This window comes from Candoia aspera, chromosome 1 (assembly GCF_035149785.1).
Source record: "Candoia aspera isolate rCanAsp1 chromosome 1, rCanAsp1.hap2, whole genome shotgun sequence".
In the NCBI taxonomy this organism is placed as follows: domain Eukaryota; kingdom Metazoa; phylum Chordata; class Lepidosauria; order Squamata; family Boidae; genus Candoia; species Candoia aspera.
In genome coordinates, this window is record NC_086153.1 from 118,043,072 (window position 1) to 118,064,699 (window position 21,628).

A 21,628-nucleotide genomic window follows, 5' to 3' on the forward strand; every position below is an offset into this window, starting at 1 on the left:
CCATTTAGAGGAGTAACTAAAATATACTATTTTTTAAATAAAGTCACTCAAGAGAAGTTCCAGATATGCAACCTTACACAAAATTTAAAACTCAAATTTAGTTACTCACTGGGCACATTTCTATATGCCAGATGTATGCCACATGCCAGATGCAATATTTAAGACTTCTAGATCCAAGTGTGGCTTCTTTTTTCCCCACATGGCAATTAAAGTATGAATAAAATGTATAATGAGATCTCTTTGGGTCTTGATAGCTGGCAGTCTTTAAATCTTATCTTTTGGGGCACGATTAATAGTCTTAAAATGAATGCATTTCCTAGAATATTGTACATTCTGTGTGGAATTCTAATACACGTATCTGTAAAATATTCTAAAAATTTTAATTTTTTTGTAAATGTATGGGGTGATCTTTGATTCTGAAGATTTTTTTTAAAAAATGCAATTGTTTATTAAAGAAAGGGAAATTGTTTTTCCAAATCTTGAATTTTTGCATATCTATTGGCTATCCGCATATGTTTCAGAAACCCAATTAATAAAAAACAATTTTCAATCTAGTTACACAAAAAGTTATTCTTTATAAAAGCTTGCTGGTGATGATATATGATATGATATGCAAACCTTAATGTCTCAAAGGAATAAAAAAGAAAATATTCCTGTTTTGTCTGGACAAAAAGAAGAGGTGCTAACATCAATACCAAAATTTCAATACATCTTAGATTATGTCTTAATTAGAAAAAAAAATCATATCTATTGTATACCAACAGAAAAGATTTGTTTAAAAGATCATGCTGTTGGAGAGGCAATGAGATTAATACTCCATTTAAATCACCAGTCAATCCTAAGAATAGGCTACAATGTTATCAATTTTTTCAGTAATTATTCTCCAAGTAATACAGTTAATTTTACATTAAATATTTTCTGCAATTTAAATAGCTACTTTACAAGTGAACTGGGAAATTGTTTTTATCATGTACTATTAAACTAGATGAAGTCATTTTATCTGTCATTGCTGCTTTGTCATAAAGTATTTTATTTCTATTTCTCTATCAGGTCGTATATAGGTTAGGAGCAATATTTAAACAATATTGTGACAGATTCTTTTTCTACTGCAAGTTGGGCCAAGCTTCCTCCCATTTATGTACATGTAAACAATAAATATTAATGCTGATAAGCTGAAACTGAATTAGGTTATCAGCTTTATCCTTTTCCTATTTCTTGTTTTCCCAAGGATATTCATTCACTACAATATTGATTTATCAGAGCAGAATTATTTTTTTAAAAGTTTCAAAACTATTCTGGAAAATTCTATAAGCATAATCTGACTATTACAGAAAAATGAATATGTAACTTTATTTATTAATACTTAATACTTTTCTATTTAACCTATCCATGTATCTAACCAACCTGTCAAATGAACGACCATATGATGAAGACTTGTTAATATGGAGGTCTCTGGTGAGATGCCAAAGAACTGCAAACTTTGCATGAGCTTCCATTCTGATTTTCTACAAAACGAAGGAACAAATAAATTCATACTTAATATAATCCATCAAATTAGGTAAGGAGAAAATTGTCCAAAGGCAGTAATAAACAGTATAGTTGTCATGTGTTGTTTTCATGATTATCAGTCTGAAGGAACAACCACCACCACAAAAACAATAATAATAATTTTAAACTGCTCAATAGCCACAGCTCTCTGGGTGATTTAAAATTGTATTTCTATGAAATTAAAAAAGTATTTTTAAATGCTGTAGTAAGCAAGATTTTTAAAAGTTACAAACTCATGAAAGGAATGACATGAAGAACAATCCATTAAAGAAGTAAACTAAAGGCTGCAGCAGAAAAAATTAGAAGAGCAATCCTGGTTGCAAAGATCACCAGCAGAAAGTAAACATGGGAATGGAGGTTAGAAGAAGACACAACTCAGAAAAAAGAAAGATTTACCTTGTCTCTGTGGGTCAGCTGCTGACTGATAACATCCTCACAAATGCTAGATGATGGAACTAGATTATGCAACTGGAAAAAAAGCTCCACACTCTTCTGATGATATTGGGGTGTTCCATCACCCAGTTGGTCCCATAGAGTTAATGCCACATGCTTTGGAAAGTAAAACAGAATAATCACAGACATAACAGCATTTGGTTTAAAAAAAGTTTCCTCAGCATGACCACTGAGTGATATCCTTTGGATGTTCTATTTCAGGTATTGAAAAAAGTGCTAAATGATTTTTCTTGGATTCAATGTATTGTTGTATTCTTATACAAGGGGAAGGCACTTCTTTGGGCACTGCTTTAAAACCAGCATAATGCTATGGCTAAGGTATCAGACATGACCAGGGAGGCCTAAGGTGAAGTTACCACTCAAATATAGAGTTCCCTGAGTGACTTCAGACTAGCCATTTCTCTCTCAGCCATTTTCCTAGCAGGGTTGATGTGATAAAGATAAAATATGGGAAGAGCCCCATGTATGTTGTCTTGAGCTCACAGAGAAAAGGTGAGATACAAATAGATCAATAAATAACAAATATCCAGCATCTATAATTCAGCCAACTCCCTCCTACTTCAGCTCCACATGTCGCATCCCACAGTATTCCACAGCCCCACTGCCAATTCACAGGAAACCTCTTTCAGAGAGCAGGGGAAGAAAAAGCCCCATTGCATAAAAAGAGTTTCACTCATATGGTTTTGCATCCAAAGTCTATATAAAGCCCAGAAATAAACTTTGTAAAATGATAATTCAAACTTATAATAGTTTTGTACTCTAACTGAATGTTCTTAGAGAATTCTACTTAACGCTGAATCGCAGCAACATTATTCTGATAAATCCATGTAACAAAAGAGTAACAATTTTTACTCTGGAGAAAAAACATAAAATTGTACACCACGTAGGAGAGGGACAGCATTAAAATAGAAAATAATGGATGGATGGGAGTTTTGTATTTCATAAAATCCCATCTCTCACGAATAAACACTGACTTGTACAATGGGACTGTCCCCATTTCCCAGCAGCACCCACCAGTACCTCCTTCCTCAATCTGCTCCAGGAGATCCCCAGATACACCTTTATGCTTACATGCTCAAAAACTATTATAGTTTAAGAAACAGTGGCTCCTGATCTTTGACTAATGTACTAGCGATGACTAACAATCTTTAAAATTTTAAAAACTAAAAATTATGCACAGAATCCCTTTTCTGAATTCCTAAAGGAATAAACTAAGAATGAAATAAATGCCGAGTTTCCAAAAATGGAAGTATTTTTATTTTATTTATTTATATTTCAAATTTCTATCACCGCCCATCTCTCCCGAAAAGGGGACTTTTTAGTCACAGAACAGGAGAACAGAGTGATTCCCCTCTCCGTCAGCCTTTCTCCTGCATCTCCCCATGTGTCCTCAGAAATTGTTCTGGAGGTTCCCCAAACTAATTTGGATGGAAAGTGGGAGGACAGGAGGGTGAAGAAAAACCAAGGGAAATTTTGTTTACCTAATAGTAAAGATACAGCTTCTTGATGTTGATAACAAAATCTCCCCAAACTATAGATCTTAATTATTACAAAAAATTTATGAATGATCTCCTGTACCTTGAAAAAATCTGTCTTTTCAGCCATATATCTGAGGTTGCCTTGATTAAGAGGAGGTCTGATAACAACAGCTACTCTTCCCTGGTTTGGACTAAGAGGTTGCGCTGTTTCTACACTATTCCGATTTTCTCCAGTGACAACAGCAATTGACTGAGTCAATCCAACTAAGTCCATTATTAAAGAAATAGTAATGCCTTGGACACCAAAATCATTTGCTTGCCTGCAAGCACTCATAAGTGTCTGGAGCCACAAAAGGGGCTGCTCTTGCTCACAATCTGGAAAGAAAGAAAGAAAGAAGGAAAGAAGGAAGGAAGGAAGGAAAGAAGGAAAGACATTTTTATTATACATTTTTAATAGAAAAAGATAAGTTTATTACATATTATACATTTTATTATATTTGACTTACATCTGGATATTTTTTTCCATCCTGCTTATCTACTCAACTATCACCATCATTACAAGTCTTCATTGATAGTTTTGTGATACCTAACAGAATGGATGATTATTTATTCGTCTTCTATTTAGGCATTAAAGAACCATAGCATCATTTTTCATTAGGTAACTTTTAATGAAGGGCAAGATGGGAAGGCCGTTCAGCTTACAGAATGCTAACCAGAGAATAGTTTGCTTATGGCTAGTTATGCCTTTCTGAAACACCACCTTTGCCAGCATCATAGCAAGTACAGTTTGGTTTTGAAACTCAGTACTCAAAAACCACTTGTGATGGTAATTAAAAGTAAAAAGTATTCATCAGACACATCTAAAATAGCTCTCTAGAATGTGGCCAGCATCTAAATTTGTGATAAGTAAACATTAAACAGAGAAGAAAAGACAATGTAGAAGAGAGAAACGGAACAAGGCAAAGAAATGCACTCTTGGACTACTGTATTCTATTTATATCACTAAAGGCATCAGGTCCAATTTTGCACACTGATTTACAGGTGCTACTGAAAACAAAAGTGTAGGTTTGTGGGTTGTGTCTGAATTTTCAGACCTACATGAATTTATATAGATAATAAATAAAAACTAGGAATAAAATGTATTTCAGAATGCTTCATTCCAGCTTCATGATTGACACATAACATAATGGTGCACTGAGCTTTTTCAGGTATGATAAGTGCAATCTATGTTCAAAAAGCAAAGTGCAACATACAATATACATATACAGTATAGCAAAAAGTAATACAAGCTTTGAATAATCTAGAACAGCTGTCTACAACCTCAAGGACTTCAAGACTTCAACCCCAAGAATTGCCCAGTCAGCATGGCCCTTGCTGAGAATTATAACCAAGAGCTCACATCTGGAAATCCATGAGGTTCATCTAGAACATGCTCACAGAAGAAAAACTTCTAGAGTTTTTTAAGACTAATAAAACTATACTATTATTAGTCCTCTCATCCCCAATGAAAGGATTTCGTAATCCCACATTCAAGTGCATCAGCAAAAGCTTTTCATGATGTTAATGAACAATGAACCCATTGGTCAGCCAGCAGCAGTTGATGTATGCTGCCCAGATTCCATTGGAGTTGGGCAGCTTATAAATTCAAATAAATTTTTAAAAATGTAGCTTGGGCACTGCAGCCAACGAGGATATTGTGAGGCATATTTTGTGGCTATTATGCCTTGGCAGCAATGTTTATAATAAAGCACCTCTACTTGTCTTATTTCTAAGGAGATCTGACAGCCTGGGGCTTGAACAACTGGTTGACTGGGTTTCTGGATTGCCTTAAACAGGGGGAAATAGTTTGACTAACAGTTAGATTAAACGGTGCCTTCCTTTCCCCCTCCATAGTACTGAGTGGATTAGCAGGTCCAAACAACATGCTTCCCTGATTAATTGTGTTGTGTAAATCTGACCAAAGTCAGTATGTCATAAAAATACATTAAAAACATAAAGATATGCATTTAATTCAACCACATGTTATGCTGAGCCCTGATGGACACCAATATACTAAATGCACATTAGTCTGGAGCAGAATCTCTTCAAACTGATTCTCCAAATTAAGTCTCAGCACATCACACATCTAACTTTTACTGGGAAATATTCTAACTTCCCCACGAAGCAAACACTGTTCTGGTTTTTTTTTTTGCTTACATAAAACAGGAAACAGAAAGAAATGTAGTAATACCTTCCCTCTCCCTCCACCTCCCATGAATCAGTCAAATACTAAAAAAAACCACCTTAAGATAAATTTCATATACAAAATTACTCACCAACATCTGCTTTCTCTGCATGGATTTCAGAGGGGTGGTTTCCTTCTGCAATGTAAACTGGAAAACTTGAACATTCAAGAAAGAGCTGACATGCAGCAATAAATGCAGAGAGATACTCTTTTGCTGTTGTCTTCTTAGCTGTTTTCTTCCCTCTAGCTGCATCTCCTTGTGACTCTCTTGTGCATTGTGCAGCCTCTCCTTTCCCTCTCACAAGGTCCTCCTGAATCCCTGTTGCCAAAGGCCGAGACAATGAATTGCTTGGAATGATGTAGAGGTTGATAAATCTGGTTAAAAACTGTTGGACATATTCCAAACAGCACTGCATTGCAGTCTTTTGAATTGTCATTGTCTTCCCACTCCGAGATCCTGTCCCCTGGGTCAACTTGGAAGGAGGCTGCACAATGGTTTCCTCTGAACCCACTGTTGAGGCAGTCTCTGTTTCAGAGGAGGCACTGCCCATAAGGGGGATGGCAGGTACTCCAGGACCCCCACTCAACATCCTGTCAATCTCTTCAGTTGTATCTGCTTGGTATTGCACAAACTCAGTAAATCCACTTTCAGATGATCGACTGCTTGGGGGATTTTCTCCATCCTCAAATACCTCATTGGGATTTTCTACAGCAACTAGGGGCATCTACTCAAGAGAGAAGAAGAAAAGAGTAAGATTTAAATAACACATAAAACAACCCTTCTCTTCTTTTTAGATTATAAGTAAAAGACAACTTCAAGAAGATACTTGCAGCTGTCTTTTACTTATTGTATACTTTCTACAACTTATTTTAGAACTTCAATGACCCTCACCCTTAATTTACAAAATCCACATAAAATTTAAACTGAAGTAATCCCATTCAATACTCTGTGGCCTCTGCATACTAGAATGACATGAAGCATGATGACAGAATCCCTTTAATGAAGTTAATAGTTCTTAAATTAAACCATAACTAAGTAAAGACCCATTGATTTCTAGTGTATGAAAAAAAAGTCTGAACTATTTGAATCAAATTGAATGAATATCACTACCAAGCTATTTGATGCATCTTGACAGCAAATTACATTAATTCTAAAATCATATATTTAAGTCTATAGAAGTATTTAATGAATCTGAAGCCTATCTGTTCTGTTTAGTACAAATGAGTTACTGTGATTATCTCTCCATATTATTTTATCTGGTTTGTCTTCAGTTTTGCAGGGCCACTTTGTCAACAAGGCCTGCCAAAACAGGCTTTTGCAAAAGGCTTCATATTAGCTTGTAAAAGGGAGACTTTTATCTAGTATAGCAGAGCAGTACAGTTCCTGTACACAGAGGACAAGCAGTGTGGCACAACTCTCCTGCACAAGAACCAGATGTATTTGAGGCTTCAGAGCCATTGCCATTTCTCCAGAGAAGGAAAGATGATTCAGAGCCTGATCTGATTTTTGTCTAGAGGCTGGTGGATCTGCTCTTGGCAAGGCCGCACAGGATATAATTCTGTCTTATTTTCCTGTGATAGTTTCTTCTGTCTTCAACTTTGTTTTTCCAACTTGTCAACTGACAAAATTAAAAGATCCCAGGTTGTCCAGAGGTCTGCAGTTATGGCTCCATTTATAACAAAAATTAACATTTAAAAGTATATTCCATTAGTAATCATAATTATTATCTAGTTATACTTAATAAATTCACCATACAGAATAACTATGAGGAAACCAAATTATGCATACTGTTATTATATGTTATTGTTGATATTTTTGATTGACAGTGCTATAAAAATTAATTCTGGATATATTTCAATTATTCAAAAAAAATCAATTTGTATCCTCCCTTCCTTTTCCCTGTAGCTTCAAAATGTTAGACATCTAAAAACTGAACAGAATACCAATACTAAAGATTTATTATCTTTAGTTTCAGGAAATGTGGTATTGCTCTATTGAGTGTAAGGGTAGGAAATGACTTCTTTATTCTCTTCTATTACTAGAGACAAAGAAAACAAGCTTATAAGGTGTGTTGCTGGTTAACATGGAGTACCCAAGATAGATTTTAGCAGAGAAATTTTAGTTATTTGTTTGTTTGTTTGTTAAATTTTTATCACCGCCCATCTCCCCCCTAAAGAGGGACTCTAGGTGGTAAAATGTACAAGCAACCTAAGATCTTAGAGGTAGTGGTCACCTGACCATTCTTGTAGTAGGTCACTGACTTTTAAGCAGCAGAATAATAGATAAGTTGATAGCACACCTTTTAAAAAAGTTACTCTGTAATCTTTAAACAAAGCAAGAACATCTGCAGGGTTACCTTTTTCTCTTCACATTCTTTGAGAGCACTGTGCCTGTTTGGTAGCTGTAGGACACCATCAGTACCAGCAGATAACAGTGGAGGTTGAACTTTGCTAAGAATCTTTGAGCAGAGTTTCAAGGAATCAGTCAGCTCGCACAAGTGCAGTGTCTGAAGGTGGCTCGTCAGTGCAGAGATCATTCTAAGTAAAAGCTGAGGCAGATGTTCTGTTTGTATTTCAATATAGGTTTCCTACAAACAAAATAAAAAGCACTTTATTAAATAATCACTGTTTTATTAATCTAGTGAATTGTAACAATGTAAATATGCAATCGATTTCCAGAAATCAGATTTTTTAAGTAACATATTAAGTTATGTTAATAACTTAATCCAGAAGAATGCCAGAAGAATAAGATAATATTTCCAGACCTCTCTTTAATATTGGAAGACCCTAGTAAATGTGAGGGATTATAACACAGGGGACTGAGGAGGGGAGGAGAGGGGCCAAAGCAAACAGACAGGCATGGACACCTTCTAAAACTGGGGCTCTAAGAACAACAGAAGCTGCCTCCACGTTGCTTTTACTGATTTCCCCCTCTGTTCCATGCAATAGGCAATTCAAATTCCTGAACTGACAGAGGCTTTGGGAACATGATGGGAATTGAGAAGCTGTCAGAAGAACAGAAGGAAAGGAAGGGCCTTTCCAAAAAACCTTACACGATACAGCCTTATATCCTTGACATGCACTCTTCATATCTATTTATAGACAAATATACATAAACCCACATATTCTAGCATACAAAAGAAATCAGCACAACCTTTAAAGAATTTCAGAAGTGATGACTTCTGAGTAATTCTCATGTACTTCTTAGACCTTATTTAAAGCAATGAAAAGTAATTCCTTTTTCTCAAATCAATATATTGTTCACTGAATTTTAGAATGTGAAAAATATTCATGTATGTATCTCCTAATGAGATATAAATATTTTATTTATTCTGTTAATAATAATCACTTGAAGACAGGTTAATAATGGAAATCAATAGTTCAAGAATGATGGTCTAATAAAACATTTTCAGTTTTCTTACAACAAATTTTACAAAATATATATTGTCAGAATTGTGTGCAAAGGATTGTTTTTATTAAAGGAGAAAAACAGTAATAATGCCATACCTGACAAAGCACTCTCATACTTCTAGTAGGCTTTGAAATGAAAAAGCAAAGAATTTGAAGATAAAAGAAAGGTAACAGGAAAAAAGCATTTCCAAGAGACTATATTAACATATACTGTTATCTAACAGACAGCTGTGATATACACAAAAGAACTACTATTATTTAGCAGATTTAACAACAACAAAATCTATTCTATAGTCAAAGCAGCATAGTAATAAAAAAAAGAGAAATCACAGTGACGAAGAAATGAAACAGATCCTACACATAAAAAAAAGGTAGTCTCTGTGTTATAAATTTTAATTGTTAAACTCAGAACCTACGATATTGTTACCTGGGTTAAAGCCAAAGATTAGGTTTCTCCATCCCATCTATTTTATAAAACAACAGAGAAATATTAAGAAGACGGTTAACAAAAAGAAGGAACCTTACCAAAGAGACTATATCCAACAAAAAATCAACCAGAAGGCAGAAATTGGTAAGAGGGAGTTCAGCAGGTTCACTAGCACCTCCAGGCACAGCCTGTAATCGAGCATGCAGAGTCCGCCTATGAATTCAAGCACAGTTTATGCATTGGTAGCACAGCATTTGCAGGACAAGAAAATATAAGCAGATTGCTTAATGTAACAACAGTTCCTAAACTGCTATTTTATAATGTTATAAAGATGGTTAAAACTTTTTATAATGTTATAAATATGGTTATTTTTGTTTTAAAGAAGTTATCAATGTTTTATATGTTTGTATTTTGGTTTTTAACTTGTTTTTTTATTGGATTGTTGTTTTAACTGTTTTAACTAAGTCACTTAGGTGAGATGGGCAGCCCTACATATTGAATAAATAAATAAACAAACAAACAAACATAAAGCAGCAGTGGAGGTGAGAGAACTGCATTTCAGCTGCAGAAAGATACTCTCCAAATATGGTCTCAGTTTCTTAAAAATCAGAATCTGAAACATCAAGCAATTAAGAATTTGTGTTTCTGTTTGTGTTGTTTATTCGTTTAGTTGCTTCCGACTCTTCGTGACTTCATGGACCAGCCCACGCCAGAGCTTCCTGTCGGTCGTCAACACCCCCAGCTCCCCCAGGGACAAGTCCGTCACCTCTAGAATATCATCCATCCATCTTGCCCTTGGTCAGCCCCTCTTCCTTTTGCCCTCCACTCTCCCTAGCATCAGCATCTTCTCCAGGGTGTCCTGTCTTCTCATTATGTGGCCAAAGTAGTTCAGTTTTGCCTTTAATATCATTCCCTCAAGTGAGCAGTCTGGCTTTATTTCCTGGAGGATTGACTGGTTTGATCTTCTGCAGTCCAAGGCACTCTCAGAATTTTCCTCCAACACCACAGTTCCAAAGCATCTATCTTCCTTCTCTCAGCCTTCCTTATGGTCCAGCTCTCGCAGCCATATGTTACTACGGGGAACACCATTGCTTTAACTATGCAGACCTTTGTTGTCAGTGTGATGTCTCTGCTCTTAACTATTTTATCGAGATTTGTCATTGCTCTTCTCCCAAGGAGAAGAGCAATGACAAGTGTTTCTGTTTAACCACTATTATTATGATTTCCCATAGATTAGGTTGCAATGTCCTTGAATCCCCTTCTGTTTACAAACTCATACACTATTCTGCAGGGTTCCCTAACTCTCCAGAACAACTTCTCAAAGGGCAAAAGTTTTAGCAGGGAGGTAAAAATCACCTCCCCTCATTTGTTCCACGAAAAAAGACCCATATATAGAATCATGGTCCATAACCTTCAGCACTGACTACTAATGTGCACATCTGAATGGACCATTATAGACTAAGCACACCAAACGGACTTTCAGTATTCCTCATACATCCTAAAAACAATGCCTTTCACTGGAGTCAAGCATACTTTGAAAGTCATCAAGACAGAGAAACTATGTGATAGCACGTCCTGTGCACACTCTCTCAGAAAAATAAAGTAATGTCTTCCGCATCAGTCCCCCCTTCTAAAAGATAGATGACTTTGAATATTTGGAATTATGCAACTTTTATTTCCTTCAGATCAGAAATGAACCAATTCCTTTATTTTTCTCAAAGAATAAAAAAACTGTTTTATAAAATATACCTTATCAACAGTAATATATAACAATTCATTGAAATGTACCTTACCTACAGCATTCTTCAAACCAACGGGCAATGTAATCCCACATATAATAAGGCTCAAAAGAATTAAACAGAAGATTGGCAGTTTTAATCAGCTCTGCTGTTTTCTTATTTTCCCTCAATTTGCTAAAAGAAAAGCATAACAGCTCCATGAAATATATAAACAGTCAACTATCTGCATGATGAAATAAGTCTCTAGTAGTGAATGGCCAGAGACAAGCTCCATCTTTGCTAGTCTGGTTAATCTGGTTTGGACTCAGAAGCTAACCAGAGTCTGGTTAATATATGGATGGGGGCCACCTGGAAATACCAGGGCTGCAGGCTAAACTACGAAGTCAAAACACATCTCAAAAGAAGGCAATGGCAAACCACCTCCATACTGGGGCCAAGGGGGAAAAAACATGGATGTGTCCTTAGTCGTCAGAAATTGAGCTGACTTGAGGGAGAAGATTTTACTTTTTAAAAAAGATTCATTGCTAGAATATGACCCTACTCACAATTAGCATATTATCTCCAAGAAAATGCAGTTCATATCAGAAAAATCCTCAAAAATCCGAGATGACCACCTATTCTGTGACACAATGTTTTTTCCCCCTCAATTTTCTGCATTCTTACTTTTTTTTTGCCCAATGAGCATGAAAGCCTGCTATTCACAAAAAACTAATTAACAGGAGTAACTGAATGATTAGGCCCATGGCAATGATTTCTTTCTTCTTTCCCCTCATAATCACCTGCTTAGTTGAATATGATCCTTACTGAAGGAAGATTCCATCTGAAGATCCAGTTCCGCTTTGCACTGGGTGTATAATGTCCTAAATACTTCAATCAGGACATCTTCTAATATTACAGGTCCTAACATGAATAAGGGGAAGAATTGCAATTATATTGATACAGTATCCTGCACTGTACGTATATTTGGTATTGTTGTCAGAATTCCAGAAATCCTGCAGAGATCTGATCAACATATTTTCACTGCAGTTGAAGTGCTGGGAAAATAAGTTTGCAATACAATGCTGATTATAGCAGAATTTTTTTACAAGGCAAACAAATAATTGTCCATTGACTTTATGACATGTTTGCTGGCTTATGTCTCACTGATTTCAGTTACTAAGTGTATAGTAGGTAATTATTTGAAAGGCCCACTGACACAATTGAAAAGTGTTTACATACATTTTATTCCAGGCATTTATGTCACTAATACTATGAAATTTATCAATGGGGTAAAATAATTTTTACACCATTACCTTGAGTAAAAAAAAATGTTCTGAAAACTGTTGGAAATGATGACAGCTACCACTGATTTCAGGAGGAAGATGATATTTTGGTACTGGATGTATAATACACTAATATGATACTTATCACTGTGTTTGTTTTATGAATTAACATGTGCATGCCACCATTAATAGTTAGGCTGCAATCTTAGTTATTCCTGGTTGCCATTTTTCTTGTATTACTTACATGATGTGAATTTGACCCCAAATTTGTCTGCTGACATATCTAGCTGCATTTAGATCCCTACAGTGCTAGACAGCTGTAGATCCCCTAACCATTCCCCGTGATTGTTACTTTAGCACAATTTTAACTCTTCCCAGCATTCCCCTGGATAAGCACCACCCTTCCTCTCTACTCCTGATGACAACAACACCGCACCACCAATCTATGTGGTAATGGGCTGGTGTCAGCATTTGAAGACAGGACAAGAGGAGCACGGCTTCATCATAGTAATTTGGATGACAAGAGAAGGAGAGGAAAGGTTGACTATAAACATCAGGGTTACTGCTTTATTTATAGTGCATGAACACACGTACATAGAAAGTCTAAGCTCGTTTTTTATCCAAGATCCAGTCTAATGCAACACTCGTCATACGCTCAAACACACTGCCAATTAACATTTAGTTACCTAGCTCAGGTTTGTCCAGTAGACTGATAAGAATCCGAAAAGGCTTTAGATCTTGCATCAATGTGCTCTCTTCACTATGCACATTGACTTGCAGAATTCCCACCATAGCCTGTAAAAGAGGATACTTTAGGGTTTGTATGTAATTATGAGAATTTAGGCAAAATGCAAGGTCACTCACAGATCTGGGTAACGGACTGCACTATGTTATGATTTGCCTAACCATGTTTTGTGGAAGGAATCTCAGTTGGGTTTTCACATTGTGCTAAGTCACAAATCAAGGTTTATAAATCACAATGGCTGAGTATACACAATATCCTATGTCAAAATCAATTGAAATTTATTATGGTTTATCGTATGTGGACCCAGATCCTATAACCATGGGGATAAACCTAATAATAACAATAACATATATTTGTTGCTTATATGTGAACCCAGATATAATGATGAAGTCTATCTCTACAAGTAACACTTTGAGGATCAATCTTGTTTCTTGCTCTCATGAATATACCTGGAATATTCTAGCTGCAACCCTAAGGAATGAATCTATCTATCTATCTATCTATCTATCTATCTATCTATCAATCAATCAATCATTGTATACTGAACTAGAGGAAACTTTCTGTCTGGTTAATCAGTCCTGAGTCCATGAAAAATACTGGTACCTGATAAATATGGAGGAACATGGAATTGGATCTAGATATCCTAGGAGAAGAATTCCACTCAAGGAATGCTCTTGGTGGAGCAAGGAAGACATGCAAATATTCTATTTGTCTATTTCCTGCTGTCCCTGAATCCCTTGAAAAGCTGCTCTGGAGAATTAAGGGATCCTCCAAAGCAATACCAAGGGAACAGCTATTATTCTATAGCCAACCTCCCCTTCTTGGGGAAGGTTGTGGAGAAAGTGCTATAGTGACAATAAGAAAGAGTTGTGGGAGACAGTCACCTCCTCCATTTTCCCCTTGTGCCTCCACTACTGCCATTTACACTACGCAGGGCTGTCCCTAAAGACCACCTGAAAACGACAGCTGGTGCAAAATGCAGCTGCCTGTGTGCTTACTGGACAGTCATGGCGTTGCCACAGAAGCTCTCTGTTATGGAGCTGCATTGGTTACTGGTTTGTTTCCAAGTGCAATGCGAAGTGCTGGCTAATATCTGTGCAGTCTTAAATGTCTCAAGGCCTGGGTAATTTAGAGGCCGCCTATTACAAGTAAATTCTGCCCGCCCAATCTGGTTGAATAGAGTGCCTGCTAAAAGTCAGAGGGGACACAGAGGTGAACATTTTGATGACTGCTCCCATCTCTTGAAACAACTTACTCCCCAGGAAAGAATGGCCCCCACTCATGACTTTCTGGAGAATAATTAAGATCTGGCTTTTCCCGAAGGCCTATGATATTTAAACAGCTACAGAAAGATCTGCACCGTTATTGTTTGTTACTGTTACTACTGTTTTTTTATTGGACTGCTATTTGTATTATAGTCTGATTATTTTATGCAGCAGTTTATAAATCCAATAAATGAATAGTTTTGGGTGGGAAAAGCAAAATCGATTGTGATCTTCCCCAGTAGGAGCTCTTGCTGCATGTTCATCCCTCCTGTTCATAGAACAAGCTATTTGGTGTGTGTGCGGAATACGCTCATGGCATTCTTGGATCTGCAGAGTATGTCCCAACAACCCTAAGACAATCAAAACCATTTTGTGGGAGGGCACTTTACATATCACATTACATAACTAATAATCCATGTTCAGTTTAATGTGATTTGCCAAGATTTATTTCTGATACTACAGCATGCAAAAAAGCACACACCATGACCAACTTCAGCACTCACCAATTATTCAACACACAAAGATATGTATCTTCCTTCCTCCAACACACACAAGCATTTTACCTGAACTACTGATTACCTGAACTAGCATTTCCTTAGAGAATGTATTGAAGTAGTATGTTGCATGTTCTTCAGGATTACTATGTCGTGTACTTCGAGGTCCTGTAATAGCCCCATTGTTATCAAAACCTTCAAACAAAGAAAATGAAAGGCCAGTCAATGCTCTCCTTCAGTAACCTTAAAGAACAAAGAACAGGGAGCACAATATCTGAGTTACGGGAACTCACCATTTTGCCGTCCAAATATTGTTGGCAAGAGGAAAGACCATTTTAAGTTAAATTTAATAAAAGGAAACTAATTCAATAAGAGTAAAATATCAGGCTGCTTTTGTATCTATAAAGATTCCTGAATGCCAAAGTTAATTTAATGTAGACTTCACACTTTTATTTCACAAGGATTCAGGAAACTGAAATAGTAGCAATTTTGCAAAATGCACATGCACACATACATTTATATACATATATCTGAATATTTAAAGTGCTTTGTGAGGATTATCTTGCCCTAATTCTTACAACAATCCTGCAATATGTAGATGCACCACAGAGAATGATGGTGCAGTAAGACTGCACATGACATTTTGCTGCCTTAAAGCAAAGCAGATGGTACTCCCCTCTGTTCTATGTACAGAAACTGACTGGACTGATACCTGAATTTCACTTTAATACTGAAGTGCAACATACTGCAACATATCTGGGGAATAATTGGCTAGTTTAGGCAGGGAGAACACCCGGGTGGCATACACAGTTCCATCCTCTAAGAAAGGAAAGTAAACAGTTGGCTTATAAGGAACAGCTATCCTAATTAAGCAACTGCCCTACTCAAAGGGAGGAGTAGTAATGAAGCAACTGATTTGTGCAGTCTTAAAACACACCTAATAGGCAGTAAGGATATAATGGGGAACTACTTCAGACAAAAATATTAAGGAACTACACTGCTAAACATTTTGTAAGTACAAAAACATATTGTTTTTATTGTATTGCTTTGTATTATATTCTGATTATTTTATACAATGCCTAGAGCTTTGTATAAAAGTAAGGCAGTTTAAAAATCCTGTCAATAAATCGAATAAAAAAATAGTTTGGGGAGAAGAGCTGAATCCATTGTCATCTTCCCCAGTAGGAGACACTGTTGTATGTTTATCCTTTCTGTTTATAAGTCCCCTCCACTTTTTTTTGTGGGATACACGCATGACATTCTTGGAAACTGATTTGTAGGGTATGTCCTGACAACATATTTATTTATTTAAAATATTTGTATGGCAACCCATCTTAGGGGGTGTGGTGGCTCAGTGGGTAAGACGCCAGGCTTGTCGACCGGAAGGTTGCAAGTTCGGCGGTTCAACATCTGAGCACTGCATGGCAGGGTGAGCTCCCGCACTCGCCCCGGCTCTTGCCAACCTAGCAATTCAAAAGCATGCAAATGCGAGTAGATAAATAGGTACTGCTTTGGTGGGAAGGTAACAGCGTTTCTGTGATTGTCATGCTGGCCACATGACTGTGGAAGTGTCTTCTGACAATGCTGCTCTTCGGCCGTGGAAACGGAGATGAGCACCGCCCCTAGTGTGTCATTAGACACAACTAAATGGGGAACCCATCTTAGAGCACAGCTCTAGGTGGTTCACAACCACAATAAAACTACAAAAATTATAAAACTACTGTATATTGTTTTATAAGCACAAAAAGTTTCCAGGTTATTGCCAGTTAGTGGAAATCTTGCTGACAAAGTCAGTCTAGCTACCATATACATAATTCACACAAGCTTGGTATTTCAAAACTGGAAGCTTTTGTGCATGAAATGGCTGGTTAGGAAAAAGCATTTCATTTATGTAGTTGTAGAACAAGACCTCATGTTCTAATGTTTAAAACTATTACTTGGATTTGTGCTCAGAAATGAGCTCAGAAATACTGAGTTGTTCCAGTCCAAGAATAATACTGTCCTTTGGTTCAGTCTTGTGATTAAATGAGACCGTATTTTGAATGAAGTCTCCCATCCCTTTTTGAAGGCAGCCCAAGCCACCAACTAACAACACAGGATATGGTAAACTGTTTCTCTTAAAAAACAAACAAACCAAAAAAGAAAAAGACCCCCCCAAGTGCTTCATTGAGAAAGTTACTAGAGTCCTACTGCCAACTGCCTTTCTCTTCCCTTACGTCCTCTCCCTCTAAGCTTGCTTATTTGTTTGTTTGTTTATGGCGGCCCCTTTCAAGTACATGATTCTGGGAGGCTCACAACATTGAATACAATTAAAATATATATAATACAAAAATAAAACAAGACATAAAAAACACAGCTGCTGGAAAATCATAGAAAGCCCTCAACATAGCCAAGAAACCAGTCCTGTCCCACATTCAGGGCCCCAGGCTCAGGCACAGAACCAGGTCTTCAAAGCCTTACAGAAGGCAACAGGGTGGGGGCCAACCTAATCTAAGGAGAGATTATGGGTGGGTACCACGCAGAAAAGGCTCTTCTTCGGGGCCCTGCCAATTGACATTCCTTGGCTGATGGTACACGCTGCATGCCTCTCCTGCTGGATAGGAAAGGATGGGTAGAAACAACTGGAAAGAGATGGTACCATAAGTAACCCAGCCCCAAGCCATGTAGGGTTTTAAAGGTGCTACCAGCACCCTGAATTGCACCCAGAAGCAAATTGGCAGCTAAAGCTATGCAAAGGCCTTCCTAGCCAGGCTGCCACCTTCTTTCTGAGTAGGAGCCATGAGTCCAGGAGGACCCCCAGATTGCACACTGGTTCTTTCTGAAGCAGTACTACCCCATCCAGAACCAAAAATGGAATCTACCTAGAATCAGGAGGTCCAAAAACCCAAAGCCACTCCGTGTTCCTTGGGTTAAGCTGAAACCCATCCAGGCCCCCACAGCCATCCCATCTAAGGCTCCCACAGCCTCCAGGCACTAAAACTTCCACAGCATCACTCAGATAGCCAAGGGTGTCTGGAATTTTAGCTTCATATTAGCTTTTTAATAAAGGTGATATTAGCATGGCATCCATGCCTTCTTTTGAAATTCAGGAAACCATGTTTTCCTTTTACCCAAAAAACATTTCTTTCTTTTACATGCAAAAACTAGCCTTTTCAGCATCTAAACAATAGAGAGTGTATTCTGAAAATCCTTGAATACACTTGCAAGTGCAAAGAGAGTGACGTAACCCATAAATTTGCTGATTGTGGAATGTTATCTGTAATCAATGTTTTCTATTGTTCAATTCTCACATGTAATCAATGTCTTTTATAGAATACTTGCTTTCTGACATGTCACTTATACCAAATGTATGTATCATTTATTTCTGTACCCTATAAAACACTTGACCCCCTTAATAAATGTTTTTCACTTTGCCTGAAGTACTCATGATTTGTGCTGTTGGGAGGGGTGAAAAAGCCATTTTGCAGAGTTAGTCTCTCTCCCAAATTCAGGGACCAAGTTTTTATCAGCTCCATGCAAACCTTGGGGTGCCTGAGTTTTTAGGTAACAGGTAGAGATATAAAGCTGGATATCATCAGCATACTGATGATAGGTAAAGGTAAAGGTTTTCCTTGACATTAAGTCCAGTCATGTCCGACTCTAGGGGGCGGTGCTCATCTCCGTTTCAAAGCCAAAGAGCTGGCGTTTGTCTGTAGACACTTCTGTGGTCATGTGGCCGGCATGACTAAACGGAACGCCGTTACCTGCCCGCCGAGGCGGTACCTATTAATCTACTCACATTTGCATGTTTTCGAACTGCTACGTTGGCAGGAGCTGGGACTAGCAACGGGAGCTCACCCCGGCATACGGATTCGAACCACCGACCATCCGATCGGTAAGCTCAGCAGCTCAGCGGTTTAACCCGCAGCGCCACTGTGTCCCTATAGTGATGATACCTCATCCCAAACCGTCGGATCACCTTTTCCGGCAGCTTTGCCCAGATGTTAAACAGGAAGGGAGAAAGTACTGAACCCTGCAGCACCTTACAAAGTAGAGGCCGGGGGCTGGACCCCTCCCATCAACAGCAACTGGAACTGGCTCCAGCGGAAGGGGGAGAACCTCACAACACTGTGCCGCTGACCCCCAACTCCCAGAGCCAATCCAGAAGGATATCATGATCAATGGTATCTTAGCTTTATGGCTGCTTCTCTTTTAAGGCCCGTTAACCTTTTCCTCACATCTGATAGACTAATAAGATACCTTTTCATCACAGGGGACACTTGGAATTTTGCTTTGCAATAGACTTTATGTTCTATTTACACATTTTTAAAACATATACACTCAAAAAGTTGCAAAGCAACTGGCACTTGAGCATCACTGCCATCTGGTTCTATTAGATCATCAGTGACACTCTCTCCCCTGCTATTTCTGAATGGGAAAAGGACAGTAGGAATGGGATAAATATATGTCTGACAGCATACACAACAGTCTCTATCAAAAAGGTTAGATACAGTAAATGAAGTGGTAGAGGAGGGCAAGAAGAACGTCAGAGGGAAGAAAGTAAGTAATGATACTGACAGTGTTGAGGGCCATTGGGACCTCCCCAGCAAACCTGACAATTGAGGAGAATATCTGTAGCTCAGGGTTGAACTGTGGAGTCCTTGCTGCTCTCTGAGCCTTGTTGTTTTCTTGCAGATGTTTCATTGCCAGACTAGGCAACATCTTCAGTGTGAGACTCAGAGAGCAGCAAGGACTCCACAAACCTGACAGTGTTACTCTCCCAGCCAAAATCTAGGAGCAATTCTAAATCTGGAGGAGACTTCACTCAACCTAGCACCCACCAGATATGTAGGAATTATTCCCAGCCAAGATGGCCAAATTCTGTGAGGGTGCCAGACTGGGAAAGGCTAGCCTAAAAGTACACAAAAATTATACCTCTAAATTCTGTGCAGAAAGGGCAGGAACTGGAAGTAATTGGAATAATTACCATATCAGACAAGCCTCTCATTATTAATAAGACCCCTTCTGCACAAATTTAACTTGAGGAGGAGAAAGAGAACTAAATATGTTAATGATGACTTTTTGTTTGAAAACTTTAAACACATTCTCTAAACTATTTATTTTTGATTTTGAAAATAATTAAGGAAAACCTTGCAGAACACATAGGACCAATTACAGATAGATATAGCAGCAGCTTCCTAACAATAATGTGACAAAAACTATTGAGAGTGAGTGTGTGTGTGTGTGTAAGTGCACATGTGCCTGCCTTTGAGTCAATTTTTGACTCATGGAGACTACCCAGTCAAGTCCATGCAGTTCTCTTAGAAAAAAATTTGGCAGTGGCTTGTCATCTCTTTCTTCCTAGGACTGAGAGAAAGTGACCGGCTTTGTGCCTGAGGTGGGACTAGAGCTCACGGTCTCTTGGTTTAACCACTACACCAAACTGGCTCTTATTGATTCAATTACTGATACTTTTGCATTAAGTGTTCATGTGTTAAATAGTATTCTTTGATTTTTCAGTAAAAATCATGCACTTTGGTTTAAGATTTTTGCAAATTGAAAAGCAGATTACACATTTCAGATAAATATGATATATGCATAGATGTAAATAAATAGATAAATCCTACACCTACCTAGAAGCCAGGCATAAAGCCTTCTATTGAGGGACATATCTCTGCGCAGAACTACGTGAAGAGATGCTGAAAGAATTCGGATCATGTCTGGCCGTGTTGCCTAAAATCGGGAACGTCACATTTAAACAAGTGTCATATTTAAGAGCTTTGTTATACAATGGAAAACTGATTATCTACCTCACTTTCAAGCACCTATAAAAATTTATACCAGCTGCAAATTAGATTTGAATGCATCTTTATTAAAAATCCACTATGTAGATGTAGGTGAACATATCATAGCCCAAGTACAAGGCAATAAAAATAATTAGTGTGAGACAAAACATATTTTTTCTTCTTAACCCACAAGTTTAAAGCAAATCGAAATGCTCAAGTTTATATAATTTAAGTATGGAAACTGATTCAAAATATCAAAAGCAGTTTCACCAGTAAATGTCCATGTATGAAATAAATTAAAAAAACACACACACGCTATAAGATGTCAAGGAGTCGCTCATGTATTATAGGGGCAGCCAGAAGCAGCTACTGAAGCGGCCACATCAACCTAGAAAAAGATTCACCTGCTTGAATTATAAGAGGCCCTTCACATGTGTTCCTGTACATTATGAAGCACCACTTTTGAAGAATTTGTACAGATTAAGTAGCATGATGGCCCAGGAAAAAAGGGCCACGCTTTTCCAGGAAAAGACTTGGCTCTGGAAAGCCATTTCCAAAACAGGAGAATTTTGAGAGCGGTGTTCTTTGAAGAGCAATAGGTTGCCACCAGAATAAAAACAGACTCTTTTGTTTCCAGCACTCTATGCAGATATAGAAGTCTGAAAAGAAGCTCTGAATACAAGAGATATGCTAAATAGAAGTCTAGCAACTGAAGAGTTACTACTTCATGCTGGAATACTATGCAGATCTTGGGAAATTTGAAGAAAGGGAGACTGAAATTTGTATTTGTGGGTATCTTTCACTCAATAAACATTCA

General features: G+C 37.6%; 1 protein-coding gene across 1 annotated transcript in view; it reads right to left on the minus strand.

Moving 5' to 3' along the window:
- The window catches only part of DOP1A (DOP1 leucine zipper like protein A), a 68,645-nt gene that overhangs the window by 27,896 nt on the left and 19,121 nt on the right, over nucleotides 1-21,628 (minus strand). The window contains exons 7-17 of the mRNA XM_063312641.1: nucleotides 20,659-20,758; nucleotides 15,132-15,241; nucleotides 13,229-13,337; nucleotides 12,060-12,180; nucleotides 11,335-11,454; nucleotides 9,640-9,754; nucleotides 8,061-8,291; nucleotides 5,795-6,428; nucleotides 3,580-3,854; nucleotides 1,945-2,097; nucleotides 1,405-1,505 (exon numbers count right to left, since the gene is read on the minus strand). Coding sequence (XP_063168711.1) covers nucleotides 1,405-1,505; nucleotides 1,945-2,097; nucleotides 3,580-3,854; nucleotides 5,795-6,428; nucleotides 8,061-8,291; nucleotides 9,640-9,754; nucleotides 11,335-11,454; nucleotides 12,060-12,180; nucleotides 13,229-13,337; nucleotides 15,132-15,241; nucleotides 20,659-20,758 — 2,069 coding nt within the window. The remainder of the gene's footprint in view (nucleotides 1-1,404; nucleotides 1,506-1,944; nucleotides 2,098-3,579; nucleotides 3,855-5,794; nucleotides 6,429-8,060; nucleotides 8,292-9,639; nucleotides 9,755-11,334; nucleotides 11,455-12,059; nucleotides 12,181-13,228; nucleotides 13,338-15,131; nucleotides 15,242-20,658; nucleotides 20,759-21,628) is intronic.